Raw genomic sequence first — 20,973 nt, forward strand, 5'->3', positions numbered from 1 at the left:
TAAGACTTGAGTCTTGGTTATTCGGCACAATGTCGCAGTTCGAACAGTGTGCTAACATCAAGTTCATTTGCAAATTGGGAAAATCTGCTTCAGAGACGCAATTGGCCCTGCAGCAAGTTTACGGTAATACTGCACTAAAGAAATCCGCAGTTTACGATTGGTTTTCCCGGTTAAGAATGGGCAGGAGACGTTAGAGGATGACCTTCGACATCCAGAACCGAAGAAATGATTAGAAAAGTGAGACAACTGATTCGATGTGATCGAAGAATGACCATCGCGGAGTTGGAGCAAGAAGTTGGTATCTCTCTCAGATCTATTCATGCAATTTTGTCTGATGATTTGAAGATGAGACGAATCAGTACGAAGTTTGTTCCGAGGCTACTGACAACGGATCGGATGGAATGTTGGGTGATGGTCACTGGCGATCTGTTTGACAAAAGTACACAGGACCTGATGTTTCTCAAAAAGATCATCACTGGTGAAGAGTCATTGGTGTTCGCCTACAACCCGGAGACGAAGATGCGGTCATCGGAGTGACACACAGCATTGCCTCCCCGGCCAAAAAAATCATGCCTCGTCAGATCCAAAGACAAAATGATGCTCATTGCATTCTTTGACATCGACGGTTTGGTGCATCTTGAGTTCATACCGCCTGGACACACTGTTACTGGCCATTTCTACGTGTAAGTATTGCAGAGGTTGCGCGATGCGGTTCAGAGGAAGTGGCATGACGGTGGCAGGGACAGTGGTTTCTGCATCACGATAACGCACCAAGCCACACATCGCTTGTTGTGCAGCAATTCCTCGCCAAGAAAAACATTCCTGTCATCACTCGACTACCGTACTCTCCGGATCTTGCTCCGAGTGACTTTAGGCTGTTCCCTACTCTGAAAATGGGCCTCAAGGGGGGCACATTTTGCAACCATGGAGGACATCAAATCCACCGCTGCTTCCAACAATGGCAGGATCGATGGAGTAAGTGTGTGCGCTTGCAAGGGTCTTACTTTGAAGGTGATTATGTAAGCGTTGCCATATGTCCTACCATTAGAGTGCTATGTGACCATTCTGGGAACTTTTTGACTGCCCCTCATATATGGCACTTCGTTTCTGGAAATGGAATCCTTGAAAATACTTATTTCCGTACTGGCACAATAGAGCCTCTTCCTCGTCCAGCAAAGCACATGTAACACCTCATTTGGCCCTTCTTTGATAAGACTTGCCTGTTTTGGAACCAAACTCAATGTCCGTGGACAGTGGTTAATAACACAGTGGAGATCGTTTGCTCTGCTGTCCCACTTGGAAAAGAGGCTGCAGTACTCTGTACCTAGGTTGCATTCCTGGTAGTGGTGTGATCGCTTGTAGATTGCCACACATACAGTATGTGCAAGTTGTATTTGTACATGTAGTTTCATGAACAAGGAATTCCATATTTTAATGATTCCTTCATGTGCACTATGTGATCAATAGGAACTGATGGGTAAATATTTCATTTATATAAAAGATTGGCTCTCTGCCATTTCATTGTTCAAAGACAGCAGGTCTTGAATAACAGAGCGTCTAAAATCAGTGACTTTTTCAGCAGAGTATCTGCAGTGTAAGCTATGGGTATTAGGCATCATCATCTGAAATATTTGTGGTCCGTTTTCTTGTACTACCAGATTTTTTCCCCTCACAAGGAGAGTATGAAATCGTTTGAAGTTAGACTGTTGCACCCCCGCACAGTTCTATGCCATGCTTTTGGGTGCCAATTTATATCCCATTGCAGCCATGCTTGTGAAGCCGTCAACACTTGCTGATCCTCTGGAGTTCTGTTGAATGACTAGCTCCTCTTACGGTGGTGTAAGCAGATTATCTTACCTCAGGGTATATTGGACCTTGTTTGGGCATGCAAGAGAACACAGTAATTCTTGGCCAACCTTTATGATAATTATGCAGTCACTATATGTTGTTTTTATTACTTTTACGTATATATGTCATAATTCACCTAAAACATAATTTATGTTTGTACATTTTGAGAACTTGAACCTGAGTTCATGTCTTCACTTTTTGGAGACTTACACCAGAGTGCTTTTCTGGATGAAACATCCTGATGCTTCAGAAATTGAGATTGCTTTGGTTCACAAAAGTTGACTCCCACATTACCTGTGATTGGCTTAATTTTAAATTTGGTGGTCTTAATTTTTATATTTCCTCTGAAATGTTAATATTCAGTGCAAAATTTTTTTGTTTTTATTTTTGTTCACAGGAAAAGGCAACAAAATGCTGGTGATACTTTTGGAAATGAAATTTACAAAGTAGAATTCCAGTGTGACACAGAGCCACCATTGCCTCTGTTTGGAGCAAAGTATAACTTCCACTTGGAGGGGGTGGTGGACTGCCCAGAGTTCCTTGTGCACTTCCCGACACTCGTGAAGTAAGGGCCTGTTTGTTGACTAGCTTCGTATTTGTGTTATAACTGGGATGACCCTGGCTGGGATTCTACTTGAAATGGGCAGTGAGTGGTCCATCCTCACTTAAAATCTCAGCTCTAAAGCCAACATCATTATTGTGCAGTGTATATATTATGACATCCTGAAGATCAGAGTCTTTGAATCAGAGGTGTGTTGCACAGGCATCCATTCCTAGGTAACATCAAGCACCAGTCACCAACAGCCACATATGTGCTTAGAAACCAACCCTTCAGCCACGTGTGTTCACAGCAGTTGGGTAACTGTTGGGAGCAGTGTTTATGGAGGGGTTTGCAACAAAATGATATACACAGAATCTGCAAGCTAACAAAGTAGTCCCCATTATCAGAGCCTGAAACCTAGTAATGCACATGTGAAGACAGAGCCAGCAACCAAGAGTGGTGTAACATACTGGAACAGAGTGCATACTTGTAAACTGCATAATTATTTGTAAATAAGATGATTTAGTGACCAGTAAATCCAGTTACTTATCTGAATCCGTATCTAGTCAATGTCATGTGACATTATATATTATATATATATATATATATATATTATATACAGTATATTAAGAAATGAGACAATGATGACCATTACCAGTGTGTCTAGTGTAGTAAATGCCGTTATCTAATTCCATAAGATTTTGTTTTGAAAGTTTAACCTTTATTTTCTGGTTTGAGGAAAATACTGGTATGAAAGATTGGCTTAATATGATTTTAGATTTCATTAGTATAAAGTCCCCTTTGACATTTCTGCAAGTTTTTGTAGTGGTCTTTAAGCTTGTGAATAAATAAAGGAGTAAGTCACTCTGTATTTTCTATCTCATATCCTTCCACAATCCACCATTCACCATCATGCTTACATTTCCATTCAGTGCTAAGTAACCCTCTAGCTGATGCACGTAGTGAAGTAAAAAATTATCCGCACTCTTGTTATTTCAGTTTATATAAACAAAAGTAGGGGGTTGAACAAGTACATCATTTTTCTACATAGTCTCCTTCCTTTTTGATGCACTTGGTCCAGCAGTCCACAAGCTTGCGTATTCCTTCCAAGAAGGATTTTGGTTGGTTGTGCAACCATTTATGCATTGCTTCTTTGTCTGTAGAAAATCGATGACATCGTAAAGCATCTTTTAGTGGTCTAGAGAGATTATAGTCGGAAGGAGCAAGATCTAGGCTGTAGGCAGGGTGTTCCAGCACCTCAAAACCCAAATGGTTAATGGTTTCAACGACCTAGCTGGCCATGTGTGGGTGTACATTGTCATGCAGCAATATTTTCTTTGACAATAGGCCTCGGCGTTTGGTGTGAATTGTTGGCCACCAAATCACTGTATCTTGCACTGATGATCATACTACCTTTTTCCAGATAGTCTTCCAGTATAGCACCTTTGAGTCCCAAAAAATGGTTAGCATCACCTTTCCCGCGGAAGATTGGGTCTTGAATTTCTTCTTTGTTGGCAATCTCGGGTGTTTCCATGCCATAATCTGGCTATTGGATTCTGGCTCATAGTGATGGACCCACCGATGAATTTTAGCCCCTGACACACCTTCCACCCAGAGAAATCTGATGACTATTCTTCGTTAATCCTTGGTGCACACTGCTAGCAGAGTGGCCATGTTTACACTGTCACAGCATCAAGGAAAATGACATGGTCAAGGTCAAGCTTCAATCACGTGACCACAGTAGTACCAACTCTAAGCATGCATGCGCAGATAGCAGTGTGACAAACCTAAAGATGTGTTATGGCAAAAGTGCACATAATTTCTGACTTTCCCTCTTAATAAATAACAAAAGAGAGAAAGGGAACTAATTATAAATTCTGTTTACAGCTAGTACTCTGATAGTATAACCCAAAAATTTAATACTGCAAATATCAAAGCTTACAATTGGTCATGAGATCCTGAGCCTCTTTCATTTTTCTGCTCTTATCACCATTTTTAGACGCTACATGCAAATGACTAAGACCACCAAGTATTTAAGAGTTAAATATAACACTTTCACTTCATGCATGTCTGCTGCTGGCTTACTTCCTAGCAATTTTTGACTGTACCCTGGCAGTTTGCAATATTTTGTGGTAACGAAAAGACTAGCAAATGATCTGCATATATCCAAGGAATTCCAAAATATAAGTGTGTGCACCATCTAGCAACAGAGCAACAGCTCGTAGAGCTTTAGAAAGTGAAATTTTCTGTCTTGTGGTGTTTTACTATCCATTTCATGGTTGGTTTAGATAATTTGGATAGAGCCCTGATAAATGACCAAATTCAGATAATGGGAGGAAATGTGTTATGAATAAGTATTTTTTCTGTAAAATTGCTTATATTAATTTATTTTAGATCATGATATACTCAGATGTCTTTCAGGCTGGCTGAGAAATATGGCCTACAGCTAGTAGCCAAGGAACGTTTTGATAGCTACTATGAGAAGGTTAGGGAAGAGGGGCGATCACTCCTGGGCAAGATGCAAGCTCTTGAGGTAAGCGTGAAAGATAATTGCAGTTTTATATTCACATCAGTAATATCACATCTACGTCTAAAGAGACGTCTATGAAGATGTGGTCTGGATTCATTTGGCACAGGACAGGGATCAACGGCAAGCTTTTGTTAATGATACAGAACCTTCTGCTTTCAGAAATAAGCAAGGGATTTCTTGATAGTTTGAGTGGATTAGCATGTCTGAGTCTGTTCCATATATTTAAGTAATATCTCTGAGTCACTTAAGTTTTGTGGTGGTCTAGGGATAAGGCACTGGACTCCTGTGATAAAACATTTTAGGGGTTTGAGACTGGATAGAATAAGTGTGGATCATGATATTTGCTTTACTCATTTGTATCCAAATATAAAGTCAAAATGTTGTGAGGAATACCAGGATTGAGCTATGGTTCACAGACGTTCACATTAAGTTTAAAAGGGTATGCTAGCCACCATTTTCAGAACCCCTGGAAGTAACAAACTCCTACCCTGTGACTGCTTCCGCAAAAATTTGTTCCTTTACAATTTGGTTCATTGAGAAGAGGCCTATATTTTTCCTTGTTTTGACAAATTGCAAAGCTGTCTTTTTCTGCACTCTAATAGTCTTTGCTAATGCCAAAGAGTTATTTTGTGGTTCCAGGCTGAGGCTAAATCCTCTTTTCTGGTCATATATCACTGGGCATAGACCTGTCTTATGGGTGCTTTAAGGTATCCTTGTCATGCAAGGTAGGAAAACTCAACAAGATGTTGGTCCCCTCCCAATACACATATAACGTTTTATAATTAAAAAATTTTCTGACTTAGTATCTTTCATTATTTCTGGAACATGCTTGTTCATCAGATATCTGTCACTGCTACAAGATGTGAAGTGTTGGACAATCAGCTGTGTCATGGCTTAGCTGAGAACCAGTATTTCAGAATCTTTAGCTTTTCTCTCATGTTCTGTTGAAAATCATGATTATTCATCAGTCATCCACATAGCATTTATAATAAGTTCCTAATAAGCACTTCACTAATCTGTTTTTATTTTTCAAGAATGGGCACCTGATGATGATCACTAATTGATTGAAACATCTTGTGGTTTCAGAAATAAACAACTAATAATTAATTATTGATTTGCTATCTACAGTGACCCACCTAAAATTGTGACCGCAAATTATTTTCTTATTTCAGCATGAGAAAACGTTTTTAGCCTACATTCTTTCTTTTGAAAAAATGAAAGCGAGCTTATGCAATCGTCACCCTGTATGTGTGTCTATGTATGCCACCATATTAATTTTTGAATGGCTGAACCAGTCTTTGTGAAACTTGGTATGTATATCATGGCACCTGATCCCATCTCAACTGTGCACTTCATAAACCCCTCCCATCAGTCCCCTTGTGTATATTTCCCTATTGTTCCTAGGCAACGGCTCAGTAAAAATGTTAACAGCAGCAACTAATACACATGCAACAATAGAAGAAATGTTAGTCTCATTGTTTTCTCTGCAGTCCGTTTTGTATCAAACGAGAGTCTGTGGGTCTGTTTGTGTATCCCCATGTTGCTAGGCAACAGCGTGGTAAACACTTCCCTGCGGCAATGAGGAATTGTTGGGGGGTGTATTTTATGCGGTCTGTGTCGTGTTAAAGGAAAGTACATGATTGGTTCTTCCCAGAACTTCTTGTTTTAAAATCAAGTTTGTAAAATGTCCAGCAAGCTGCTAGTTCACTATAAGACATTAATTATGGAATCATTATTATGGATGTTTAATGATCAAATTACTTATTTTAAACAGAACCCTGTCTATTTATTTAGGCTAGTGAAGTATTACAGATTCAGTGCTCTTCTATATAGACATGTTTTGCAGACATACCCACCTTTCCATGAAGCACCACTGTTAGGACGTGTCCCAGAGGACTATGAACATGTGCAGCAGTACATGCAGAAGTCTACAGGACACCGGAAGGTTGGAACATTATCTGAGTCTGAGTGGAAGGCAGCATGTAAGTGCCCTGTCATATACTTTGTATAGGAGATCAGTATGATCAGTCTCTTGAATAAGCTGTGCACTCCCCATTCACTTTCGGAATACCATATTGAAACATCACAAGTACATGACATACGTCATTTCTCAGCATATTTAGCGTAGTATGTAGGCCCATGTGTAATCCATTCTCATGTCTGAATTGCTGAAAAAATACACACCATACACCTAAGCATGCCTGAGTCATTTTATAATTTTTTAGTTTGCACATTTTTGTTATGTCCATAAAGTTGTACAATTTAGAGGACTTGTGTGAAATACAAGAGCAAATCGAAAAGTCTTTGCCCCTATTTTTTTTGGCCACAATAATAAACATACAGGGAAATCAAAATACAGGCAGTGTTCTAAGTATATAGTCACCACCCCAGTTCAGGCATTTGTCCCATCGCACCACTAGTTTGGAGATACCGCTGTTGTAGAATTTGTCTGGTTGAGCACGTAACCACCTCTGGACAGCGGTTTTCGTGTCATCGTCCGAAGTGAACCTCTGGCCAGCCAGGAACTTCTTCAGTGGACTAAATACATGGTAATCATTGGGGGCGAGGTCTGGACTATACAGGGCATGCTCCATAATCTCCCATCCGAATGACTGCAGTCGGGTGGTGGTCCTGTTTGCCACTTGTGGCCTGGCGTTATCATGGAGGAGAACCACATCGTCCACGAGAATCCCCAGGCTCTTTTACCTGATGGCAGGTTGCAGACGTGCGAATGTGCCACAATAGCTGTCTGCGTTGATGGTGGCACCTCGTGGCATGAAATCCATCAGGAGTGGTCCTCAGCAATCCAAGAACGTGACCATCAACTTCCTGACGGATGGTGTTCTGTGAAATTTCTTTGTGACAGGCGAACTTGGATGTTTCCACACCATGCTCTGCTGCTTGGATTCTGGAGTGAAATGCAATACCTACATTTCATCTCTGGTGACAGTGACCTCACCCCCAGTGATTACCACGTGTTTGGTCCACTGAAGAAGTTCTGGCATGCCAGAGGTCCATTTCTGACAACAACGCGAAAACTGCTGTCCAGTGGTGGCCCTCAACTGGCCAAATTCTACAACAGCAGCATCTCAAAACTAGTGGTGCGATGGGACAAATGCCTGAACCGGGGTGGTGACTATGTGGAAAAATAGTCAAAGGTACTTAGAACACTGCCTGTAATTTGATTTCCCTGTATGTGTATTATTGTGGCTGAAAAAAATAGGGGCAAATACTTTTCGATTTGCCTTTGTACCATCATGAAAATGTGAAAGAATATTAAAAAGAACAGTCCAAAGCAAATCTCTTAAAGTATTCAACTTATTTACAGAAGGAACCATTTTCCTAATGTTCATAGTGTGCAGTGAATGTTTAGAAGCATGGGATGTTTTTGCTGTCACATATTCTACAAAGATATGTAAACATGATTACAAAATGAGAAATTTCAATTAAGAAAATACATTAACTCTTTGACTGGCGCGGGCGTGTTTTAACGCCCGGATGATGCCAGCCGTTCCCTGGCGTTGGCGTGTTTTAACGCTTTGACAATCTCGTCCCATCTTTGCTCTCTTGGCACTCATCAACCAAAGACATATATATGATAGTTTTTGTGCATGTTTGTAAAGAACCCTTGTAAACTTTGTGGGGGTCTATATTACTGTCAGAACTCTCTGAGAAGGTAAAGGTTAGAAAATATTTCACATTCATTCAGTTTCACCATGGCTTCTTGCAGCAAGTGTCTTTGTGTTCCTACAGACCAGCTGGAAAATGTTGTGAACGAGATTTTTCCTGATGATGATAGTGGCGATGAAATAATGATTCCTGAATTGGATGAAGTTGATAGTGACAATAATACAATGATAGACAATGATCCACAAGACAGTAATCATGAACATTTACCTACCACGAGTGCAGTGCCTGACACGCCCATCTCATGAACGTACGGAGACGTTGTACCCCCAATATTTCCATTTGCTAATAGTTTCGGGATCAAAATTGATATAACACATAAAATGCATCCCTTTTCATGGATTAAAATTTTTTCTGGATGACGACTTGGTAAATCACATCACAACTGAAACCAATCGCTATGCTCACCAGCACTTCAACACACATGAGTTAGCTCCTCACTCTCGAAAACACAATTACAATTATGTCACATCAGATGAAATCTGGACATACTTAGGAATTGTGTTCATGACAGGAATCGACAAACGCCCTGAAATTGAAGAATATTTGTCCACTAGGCCCCTATTTCACACCCATGGTTTGGACAAAACATGTCTTTGCGGTTGAATAGTTTCATTCTATTCAAAAAGAACACAACAAACGAAAAATACAAGAAGAGAAATTACAGATTCAAAGATTTTATATTGGACTGTGTAGAAAAATGACTGAACCAAACAAACAGTGTGGAGAGGGAGAAAAGTCAAGGAATGAAGTGGATGACGAATCTATTGGGTCAGACTAGAGTGCAGTCACGCCTCCGCCCTCGACCTTGAAAAGACCACCAGTGAAAGAGCCAGCAAATCGTCTAGAGGGTGGCTTGAAAATTCACAAAATGGTCCATGTTCCTAACAGTAACAATAAGAAGAATGGTGCCCTGAGAAAGTGTCGCGTGAGTGCTAAGCACAAGATTAGAAAAGAAACAAGTATCATGTGTGCAGGCTGTGGTGTGGCTCTCTGCAAACTTTCATGTTTCAATGTTTATCACACGAAGAAAAACAAATAAAGAGGTGTGGAAAAGCATTTATTGCATAAAATATTGTATTTTAATTAGTTCCTAAAAATTTCGTTTTTAAAAACCAATTTTTGTTGAAGTTGTTTAGGAAAAAGTAACAACATGCATTTTAGCGACATAAGGTTTAAAGGGCCTGCCAGGACAGGGGTGGGATTTAAATACCCTTCGCGCCAGTCAAAGAGTTAATAGTACTTTCTTCTGGGATGTAACACCATGTGACCTGTCAGTGGTTCCCTACTGTTTTGGAGGAATTTGCTACCTCCATCTTTGGGGTTGACAGGAAATCCAAGAAAATAATCAAGCAATAAGCTGAAGAAGGTGGAGGCAGTATATTCTTCTGAAATGTCAGTTAACTTCTGCCAGACTACACGATATCAAATCCCTGTAGATAGTACTCATAATCACCACCATGAGAACATCACATCTCTCAAAGAAAAGATATGCAGTGTATTTGGATTAAGGATCCAGATGTTGAAGAGGCCCTTGGTCAGTGGTTCTCTCTTGTAACTGGACAAGGTGTGTCCACTGTCAGCACTGTCCACAAGGTGTGTCAGTGGTCCACTGTTGAAAAGCAAGTCAGAGGAGTGAGCTGGGTCGTAACTAGGGACCGGATTTTTATGCCATAATAATCTGTAACTGTGCATGCATTTATGCATGAAAAACTGCCAAAATATGCACATAAAAAGTACACACCAAGTATTAAAACTGATTTTACGTTATTTCAAGACCAACAAATCAACATTTAAATAATTTTTATGAAATCACTGAATGATTCACTTGCAATGAAATCTAGACTTAAATACAAATCATGCAACAAAGACATTTTTTCCTTACAAATTAAAACATAACCAATGGTACTCACATTTACGAGTAGCTCTCTAGGCTGTTTCAACTTTTTTTCTGTTGCAGTTTACAGTTACTAAATGTTTTAAAAGGTGGCACTAACTTCACTGACAAGTCATGGTCACTCGGTCGGTGTAGTTCACTTGTGGACTACAGGCCACAGAGGTTTTCAGGTTTTCCATAGTTAGTCGCATCCTGTTGTCTCGTAAGATGCCATTACAACAGGGAAAACTCCTTTCAACCTCACAGGAACCTAAGGGCGCTTGTACAAAATCTTGTCTATTTCGCATCCCCACGTGCTGCTGTTGCTGCTGCTGGTGGGTTGTGGCTACAGTCTGCCTAACTCTGCTCACCAACCATCCTTACCACCACCTTTTCTTGTTGCTGGAAATCAGTCAGTGGTTGAGTGCCAGTAAACTTATTTGAAATTGTTTACTATCTTGTAAGATTTGAGGCTTTCACGGCGGTGACTATGAAGAAAGCAGTCTTCTGGGATTTGGCACCGTGTCTGCTTTTACCGTTCTCACGGTCTTGTCGCTTGCAGATTTCTTATACTTTTTCTTCTACCCTGAAGATGGAGGTGATACGTTCGTCCGAAACGTCGGTTAACACCACATATACACGGTGCCAAATCCCAGAAGACTGCTTTCTTCTGTTTACTATCTTGGTGAAAAGAAAAGAAAAATTGTTACATTTTCATTCTCGTTTGATTTCATTCTACACATTCAGTCTTTTTAAAGAGAAAACTCAGGAAAAATTCTGTACTAACTGTAGAAATTTTCCCTTTCTTACTGTAGGTAATGAAGACAGATCTTAGGGTGACAAAAATTCAGTGGAAATTTTTTGCAGAAAAATACCACATTTCCTGCCATATGATATGAACATGACCTGTATATTCATAAGTATGGTATTAATATTGGATATGTCTGATTTGGTATATACTGGATATTGCCAGATTTTTATCACCCATCTGTAATTTTCTTTTTTCATATGCATATGAAGTATTTTTATGAACAGGGAAGAAAGAGGATCAGATAGTGATGCTACTGAATAAGATATTTTACACACTCAAGTGTAGTTGGTTGAGGCACTAGGCTACAAGCCGTAAGGTCGCCTGTTCAAGTCCTGATGAGGTCATTGGATTTTTTTCAGTTGCCCTGATCCTTCTGGCCGCACTTTGGCCCTGGGATCAACTCAGCCTCTAACAGAAATGAATACCAGGCATTAAATAATTTTCCTGGGGAGTAAAGCACGGCCGGAGCGTAAGTCTGACAACCTTACTGCCATCTTCGAGCCGATTGTCTAGATAACATCTCACAACCCTGTGGGCCTTCACTGCCTGTTACAGGGATAGCTTTACTTTTACACACTCAAGTGTGTTCAGTAGACTAGTGTTACACAATCATTATGGCAGGACCTTTGAAATGCACATGTCTCTTAGTCGATTTAGCATATCTGCTAGATGATGTTGAAGATGGTGTGCTGACATTAACCCAGAAGAAGAGCTTGAAGATACCACACTTCAGTATCCATCATCTGCTGAAGAAAATGATTTAGAGTGGTGCCACCAGCTTTTTTCTGATAAGGCAGATGTGCACCAGTTTGTGGGAGAAAAAGTGGACTGAACAAAACTGCTGCTCGCAATATTACTCAAAATTAGAACCTCATGATTTCTTCATGCTGTATTTTCAGACAGTCCTTGCAGTAATTGTACAAAGAGACCAACCAGTACATGCAACAGAATGCACAAGCAAGAAATAAACCAGATATTACATATTCTCAGCAAATAAGCATTAAGGATCTATATGAAATCCTTGTAGTTATAGTTAAGATGGGTCACAACCACAAGCCCAGTATGAAGTTGTACTGGACCAAAGATGAATTTCTGCATTCCTTTCCACTCCAGTGTGATGCCACATGATCGTTTTCTCACAGTTTTGAAGTATTTATATCTTGCAGACAGTCAGAATCCACCAGCACAAAACAGAAGATTCCAGTTATGGCAGATTATGGAAAATCAGACAAATATTTAACATTCTAAATTAAAAAATTTCAGAACTTTGTCGTCCAACAGGACATATGGCATTGGATGAAGTAATTGTAAAATTGAAAGGGAACGTTGTCTTTCAGCAGTGCAGTCCAAAAGAAACATGAGATTTTGTATACAAATTTATAAACTTTGGTTACACATATGACATGGTGGTGAACGTGGGAAAACAAAGAAATGTGGCTAGCACAGTTGTTGCACCTTCACATGGATCAGTACAGGAAATGGTTCAGAAAGTTGAAGGAGATGAACAATTATTTCACCTCATAAGAACTTTTCACTGATCTACACCACAGGAAAATAAATGCATGCAGTCGAGTTTGCCACAACAGGAAGGAGATGCAGTCTAATTTCAGCCTTAAACATGTACAGGTGAAAAGAGGAGACACTATGTCCTGAGTGTGGAAGTCTAGTGGCTGTGTGTTGGAAGGACAAACAAGAAATTTATGTCCATTCTTATATGCACCTTACACCTGTGGATGATAACTTGAAGGAAGGTGGGAAAGCTGTGAAGCCTCTGATCATCGAAGACTATTCAACCCATTAGGCTTACATTGGCTTGAGTGATGGAACAGCAGACAGCTACAGCTCTAGCAAGAAAACCTGGAAATGGATGGAAAAACTCTTCCATTTGTTAGACATAAGCATTCTGAATTCATACATTCTCTACAAGTTTTATGGGGGAAATGTGACATACACACAACTCTCGATTATCCAGGATAATGGCGAGGATGGAAATCATGATTAATCGAAAACCCGGTTACGACAAATTTTCTTAAAAGTATGAGGGTCGTACTGAAAGTCATGAGCAACATTTTTTTGTAAAGTAGCATACCTTATTATTGACAAACCAAATACACCACCTCAATCTACAGACCTTTCTTTATTTTTCCACATAATCACCACTTCTTTGTACACATTTCTCCCAGCGTTCTGGGAGTTTGAAAATTCCCCTTCTGTAAAATTCCATTCCGGCCATCCGAAGATACTGATGCACTGCTTTCTGAATTGCCTCCCTTTTCTCAAAACGTTGTCCACGCAGCTGATCCTTCACAAATCCAAATAGTCAGAGGGTGCCAGATCAGGGCTATAGGAAGGGTGTGGAAGAACTTCCCACCCCATCTTTGCATTTGCTTCCAATGTGAGGCAAGCGTTGTCATGCAGGATAATGATGTTTCGTCCCGGACGTTTATCGCGCAATGCACGACAAAGCTTGTGCAGCATCTGGACATAATGAACAGCATTGATGGTTTGCCCAGGTTCCAGGAATTCAGCCAGAATAAACCCCTCTGCATCCCAGAAAACTGTGCCCATCACCTTTGCAGCTGATGGCACTGTCTTTGCCTTCTTTTTTGATGGCAAATGCAAATGGTGCCATTCCATACTCTGCCATTTCCTTTCAGGCTCAAAATGGTGAAACCAGCTTTTATCACCTGTCACAATACAGAGCAAAAAATCATCGCCTTCATGTCGATATCTCTGCAGCACTTCTGAGGTGATAGCTTTTTGCTGACCTTTGTGGTCTTCGAGCAATAACCGCGGGACCCAACGAGCACAAACTTTTCTATAGCCCAAGCTTTCAATCATCTCCTGTACTGCAGTGTGCCCTGTTCCAAGTTTCTGGGCTATTGTGTCCACAGTCACACGCCTGTCATCTTGAATGAGCTCATCCACTCTTTCCTTGTTGCGTTCATTTGAAGCTGTTCAAGGACGACCACTCTTGAGTCCGAGGCTCATCTTCAGTGCTGATGTTCCCATCTTTAAACTGTTTCATCCATCTTTGAACAATGTTCGCACCCATGCGTACACTTCCATAAGCACACTAAAGTCTCTGGTGAATTTCTGCAGCAGGGATTTCCTCTTTCACAAAACATTTGATGACAGCACGCTGGCGAAACGACATATCATCAGCCATTTTATTAGGAGTGTACTGGTCACGTGATGCAAGCTATTGACGTCATAAGACACTCAAGGTTAACACAACAGCTGGTTCCACCTGCCACCGTACTCTCTTTCGTCTGCTGTTCCCAGGTTGCACGCAAAAAAAAGTTGCTCAAGAATTTTCTACGACCTACATAGTACTGTAATTCTGTACCTTCATAATACTATAGGCCTACCTGTGTTCAACAACATCCAACACTTTTTACGAATATTCACACTTAACACTTTGCGGACCATCAATTTAAATATTTAAATCATCCTGGGGACCAGCATTTTTAAACCTACTACCCTAACTTGTGCACTGTTCACTTCAAAAATTAATATAAAATCTCCTAATTAATTTTATGAACTAAAATTTTTGGAGAACACTTACCAATGCTCCTAGAGGTGCTTGAGAGTGTGATATTTCTGGAAACATTCCCCTTTGTGAAGTGGCATTACACAGAACTTGCACATGTAGACAGTCATACTCTTTTTGTTGTGTACTGTGCGAACACGGCATCGCCTAGAAGGCTGCTTCCCCTTGGAATGTTCACTCTTCACAATTTTCATGAGGGTATGTTTCTGCCTTGTATTTCAATTTTGAATGAGGGTTTAGATTTTTGAAAACCAAAAATGAATTGAAAATGGCACAATTTATAAGCCACAAGGCAACTTTCTTTGTCCACTTTACTGTTTTCCGAGGAAGAGAATAATAGGCCAAGTACTGATCGGCTCTATCAACTCCCTTCATGAACATATTATACTCGGAAATACAAACAGGCTTCTTTACCTGTCCATGTCTCCTTTGAACATCAACCATGCTCAAATTGTGAATTGTGGAAATCATATTCACAACACAAGTATCCCTCCAGGACTGAAGAAGAATATCCCCCTTTCTCCTGAATGTGGTTTCACCACGTTTCAGGGATTTACATTCCTCTTTCAGATCTGGAGGAAGGCCTCTGTTCACCCTAATTGTTCCACAAACACGTACTTTTCTCGAAAATAGGTGTTCTGCAGTTGCCACACTGTTATAATAATTGTCTTGATAGACATGGTAATTTTGATAAAGATAGGGTTCCAAAACTGAAAGAATAATTCCTTGTAATTTCTTTCCTTCGCCAGAATAAATTTCTAAATTTCCAATATAGCCTGAAGTGTTTTCCGTAAATACATGAAGAAGTAGGCCATACTTTGTAAGTTTCCCAGGATTATATGTTCGCATACGAAGCCTTCCCCTCCAAGGAATCACAGATTCGTCCAAAGACAGTTGTTGGTTTGGCTTATAAACTGTCTGAAATTTCTGAACGAAAAAGTTCAATAAGGGCTGAATTTTGAAAAGCCTGCTTGTTGATTGTGGTTGCAGTTCATTATCATTGAAATGCAAACACCACCAAATTTGCTCAAATCTCTTACGGCTCATTAGTTTGCCGAAAATTGGAATTTCTAAAAATCTATCTCTTAACAGTACTCTTTCAGATTATCCCTCCTTGTATGGCCCATTAGAAAGATAATTGCAAAAAATTTTCTCATTTCTGCAAAAGTGACATCCACCCACTTCAACGCCTTAATAATGTTCACGGTGTTGGAGATGGTATCTGTTAGTTTCCTGACATATCATGTCAAAGAAACTGTCTCCAAAAAACAGTTCCGCTACTTCAGACACTTGCGTTGGGTCCGATGGAATTTGCTTCACCCCTGGATTTCCAGTAAACTGTCCCAAAGCAGGCGTTTTGTCTACTTTCCCCATGTGGCTGTCCCCGCAATGTTGCTACCCGCACATTCGTTGGAGCTACGGTCACTTTCACTTTCACTTTCACTGTCTATGGTCACAATTTTTTGTTCTCCCCTGCCACACTCACTATCAGATTGTGAGTCACTATCACTAGCAGACTCACAAGGGACGTCAGATAGCTCATCCTTAGAACGAGTCAGATATTTCTTGTTCTCCGAGAAAACGCTTGGACCTCAACGTCTTCCGACCTTGATCCATTTTGCACTAGTAACTTCCTGCCTGGTGCATGCAGCTGGAAGATGAAGAAAGGCATTTTCTTTTGGAGTGAGAAAAGAAAACAGTTGGGTCATAAACAGCGGGGTCATGTTACTGACTACAAAGCAGACATTCAAGAGGTCTATCATGCACCAGTCATGCGTCTGTCTGGCACCAGTGCAAGCTATAGTGTGTTTCAACATAACATGTCCTAAAGTCATAACAATATGCCACCAGTCCTCCACTTTTAAAAGCGCTGGGTATAAAAATATGCCACCGGTCTGCAAAGTGTTAACACTTAATAAAATTTAATATTGTTGTTTGCTTTTTTGTGGCATTTTCCTTTTTACGGATATCCGTATGAAGCCTACGTAATATTAGCTTGTCACTTAATAAACTGTTCTCTTCACTCTCAAGATAGTCTAGTAAGGATTCCAAATGATTAAGAGCAGCACCATGTGATATTTTCTTAGTAGCAGCACTGTCCACCTCTTCCTCATTCTCACTTTCTTCCCGCTCTTCTGGCTGCACCCCAACTGAACTTGCGATTTTGTCACTGCTTAACATTTCGAAGCCCGGCTCACACGAGTCACAGTCAAACCACTCTCTTATATTTTCTTCGTTGACTTCTTCACCACCATGAACTTGGTCAGCCAATTTTGTCAGTTCTATGGCTATCTCATTTTCACTGAATCCAGTGAATCCATGGATTTCATCATCTTCGTTATTGATGAAAGGCATCAGTTTCTTCCATGAATTTTTCAATATAGATGGCTTTACTGTATCCCACACTATTTAAATCTCGTATATGGCATCTAACATTGAAAAGGCTTCCAGAAACACATCAGATCATTGCCTTCATCGATGTACTTTTGTAGCAAATTTGATCTGTAGATTCTCTTCATACTTGAGATAACTCCTTGATCCATTGGTTGGATAAGTGTGGTAACATTAGGAGGAAAATATTTCACAAAAATATTTCCATCTTCTGACCTCAGGAGACTTTCATTAGGATGTGAGGGCATATTGTCAATGTGGAGGACAGCTTTTGCAGGAGGTCCTCGGGATTTTAGATGATCACAAACTTGAGGCACAAATTTAAGATCAAACCATTCTTTAAATATCTTCAAGCTCCTTTCTGATTAAAATAATGGATAGGTAGACTTGAAGAAACTTTTTCTTTAAAAGAGCTTGGTCTTTTTGCTTTGCCGATAACTACTGGTGTTAGTTTGTGTGTTCCTGATGCATTAGAACAGCACAAGGCTGTCAATCTCTCCTTACTGGATTTGTGACCTGGAGCCTGTCTTTCATTTTGAAATGCCAAAGTTCTGGTTGGCAAGCATTTCCAATAAAGACCTGTTTCATCGGCATTATACATTTGTTCTGGCAGCAGATTTTCACTTTTCACAAAACTGTCAAAATTGGTGCAAAATTGAACTGATGATGACAAGTCCCCTGATAATTTCTCAACTTGAATACTTATTTCTTGTATTCCATGACACTGCTTGAAACGTGTTAGCCAACCAGAAGAAGCGTCAAAACTTCCTCGTAATTCAAATACTTCGGAAAAATATTTCACTTGTTTAGCACAAACTGCTCCTGTTATTGTTGTTCCCTGTGCCCTTAGTTGGTTAAGCCAGATCAGCATTACTTTGTCGAGATCATCATATGTTGATTTTTTCATGGTTTTTCTCTTCTTCATTCTGCTTGAATTAGATGATGAAGCAAAGGAAATTAATTAATTATTTTCTTTTTTCAAATCACGAACAGTTTTTTCTCCAATACCATATTGCATTGCTAATTGTTTAACTATACCTCTTTTTCCCAACTAATTGATAATTTCAAGTTTCTGTTGAAACACAACACAACACGCTTCCTTTTACACCCTGACATTTTGCTAACGCACTTGAAGATTGATACAAAGAGACTAACTGGGGCGGTGTATCTGTCCTTGAAACTTTCCACAAATCCTTGCATTCTTTCATCCCTACCCTAGAACATTGTGTTAGCATAACGGGACCAAAAAATGCAGAGCTCAGTTCACACTAGTGCAAAAGTAGTGTTACAACTCACCATGTGAAACAAAAGTGAATGAATATTAAACAACATATAAGCCTCAAAAAAGCCCTGGTTAAGCCGCAAACTGGTTAATCTGCCCCCAGATAATCAAGAGTTGAGTGTGTGTGAAATTTAGATAGTAGCTAGTTATGGTTCGCATTGGTCTCTCCCACAAAGTAAATACTGAAATCTGTGGTGTGCCAAAGGGTCAGCCCAGCAGTTCGGAGACTCAGATGAGCCGACTTGAGATAGAACATTCTCTGCATTGACCGGCCAAAGGAAAAGAGCGACATCATGCGTGCCAAGTGAAGAAATAAAGCAAAAATAATCAGTCTACTACTGCAAGAAATGTTACTGTGGTCTGTGTATTGTGGCATGCTTAGAACTATGGCATACGAAATCCAAGCTTTGATTGGAACTGACTGTACTTGCATCAAGTAGAGTGTTGGGTGTGTGATATGGTCAACAGCAATGAAGCAGAACTTCTCCCATTCATTGCAGATTGTATAATGAAACTGCATCTTTCTTGAATGAAGTTCTAGGCCTTCAGTCCACATAGCAGTATACAAACCAGAATTAGGGATGTTGTGGAATATGGGGTGGAACCACACATGTAGCTTAGGCAGACATCAGAGGAGGATGCAGTCACATTTTGGTCCTGTATAATACTGTTTTTGATGAACTGAGATATGTAAAAGACAGCGGCAGCATACTTTTTCTCTAGTCTGGTGCATTTAGAATTTAAAACTACAACTTCTAATTCTGTCTTTGTGCCATGCAGGGGTTTAAATGTCTTGTGCTTAAAAGGTTTAAAGATCTGTTGTCAAAAAATTTTGGTTTCCTGGATTGAAACCACAGTATTATTTCCACTTGTAGTGTTTGAATGGTGACCATGCAGTTATATATTTTCAGCCACATGGCATTCCAGATGAGTTTCATGGTTCACATGTTTTCAGGGAGGACACAGCATTATCAACCTTTGAAGCATGTTTTCATTTAGAGACCAGGTTAGAAAAAGGTCGTGCATGAAATGTTTCAGATGAACACGTACCTGATATTGTACTTTGGTGTCCACCCACATATGAATAATTCTGATATATCAGTTCTGTTTTTCAGCCCTGTACTTGATGTTTGCATTTCAAAAGAAGAAGCCAAAATGGAATGCTGAAGGGAGACCTGAGTTTGAGGACAGGAATGAAGTTGCTAAGAAGAGGATGTCAGATGATGGTAATGGTGATAATGCATCAAAACGCCTCAAATCCACAGATCTCTCAGTTGGAAATGATGGGGAGACTTTGTAAAATCGCAGTACCAAGATAGTGTTCAGTGACATAAATTCAGAAAAAAATCACAAGAACACAGCATTCTGTGTTTTAAATTTCACTCCTATTTCCAGTGTCTTGGTGGCTAACAGTGAAAGCTAAAATTTCCTTTCTCCTGTGACTCACAGTTTTCTGTTTCATGATATATCACAGGCATGTTATGCTTTTCATTTTAATTTCAGTGATTTGGACTATGTAAGACACTGTGTTTATGGCAATGCAAGTTGACGTTTTTGATTTTCAAACTGCCATTCTTCATGACTCTTGTGTTCAATTTGTCAGATGAAGTCTTTTAGTCAGATGTATAATGGCCTGGAATTTCTTTTGTGTTGAATGCTGCAGCTCACTGGGAAAGATTTGTATGTAAATAAGTGAGAGAGGACTTTAGATCAAAGACTTGCAGAAACAATGTTAAAATAGAAGAAGGACTTGGAGACAGTTGATTTTGTGGTTGTCTTTAATTTTTTTCATATTTATGAAGAGTTCTGTGTCTTACTTCATACACAATAAAACAACAATTTAATATTTCCCTGGGGGACAAGCATTTTATACCCGAAATCAAGGAAAAGCTTAAAATGGGAGTTTTGGGAAACTGAATCTTGAAATAACAGAATAGTTAAAGTCAAAAGGCAAAACAAAAATATTTAACTTTACAAATTATATATACAAAATACATGTGAGGAGAATATTTTGAAACACCTTGGTTTCACATTTCAAGAAGTTTTAATTTCTCACTTCATATTGTAATATAGAAACACAATCATCATCATCATCATCGTAGTTCTCATTTAATGCTGAAGTATTTGCTGGGAAGTAGGTTATAGGACAGTCATGTTTCACTTTGGGATTTATGTTTTACTTGCACAAAAGTTGACTGGATGTTCTTGAGGATGGTGATTCTCATGGGATAAGTAATGCCTTCATATTGTCATGTGTAGGGTGGTACACTCGACAAAAATAATGGGTTCTAGTTTCAATGATTGGATTTATTAGCACCTTGGTTACAAGTTCTCTTAAACACACTTAAATATGGCGCTATCTCTGATTTACACACTTTCCCATTCACTGTTGCACACGCACCAGGATTCTCCTTCATTAGTCGTCTCCTGACACTGGATCTCAACATAGAAATT

The 20,973-nt window shown here is 39.7% G+C and overlaps 1 protein-coding gene across 2 annotated transcripts in view; it reads left to right on the forward strand.

The window, feature by feature from the left end:
• Nucleotides 1-20,369, forward strand: part of LOC111870433 (mRNA cap guanine-N7 methyltransferase) — a 44,252-nt gene extending 23,883 nt beyond the window's left edge. For both annotated transcript variants that reach the window (XM_023862732.2, XM_023862733.2), the window contains 4 exons: nucleotides 2,246-2,413; nucleotides 4,811-4,922; nucleotides 6,766-6,901; nucleotides 19,635-20,369. In XM_023862732.2, coding sequence (XP_023718500.1) covers nucleotides 2,246-2,413; nucleotides 4,811-4,922; nucleotides 6,766-6,901; nucleotides 19,635-19,819 — 601 coding nt within the window. In that variant the 3' untranslated portion in view covers nucleotides 19,820-20,369. The remainder of the gene's footprint in view (nucleotides 1-2,245; nucleotides 2,414-4,810; nucleotides 4,923-6,765; nucleotides 6,902-19,634) is intronic.
• The last annotated feature ends 604 nt before the right edge of the window (nucleotides 20,370-20,973 follow it).

The sequence above is a fragment of the Cryptotermes secundus genome, unplaced genomic scaffold, assembly GCF_002891405.2.
Source record: "Cryptotermes secundus unplaced genomic scaffold, Csec_1.0 scaffold1428, whole genome shotgun sequence".
Lineage (NCBI taxonomy): Eukaryota > Metazoa > Arthropoda > Insecta > Blattodea > Kalotermitidae > Cryptotermes > Cryptotermes secundus.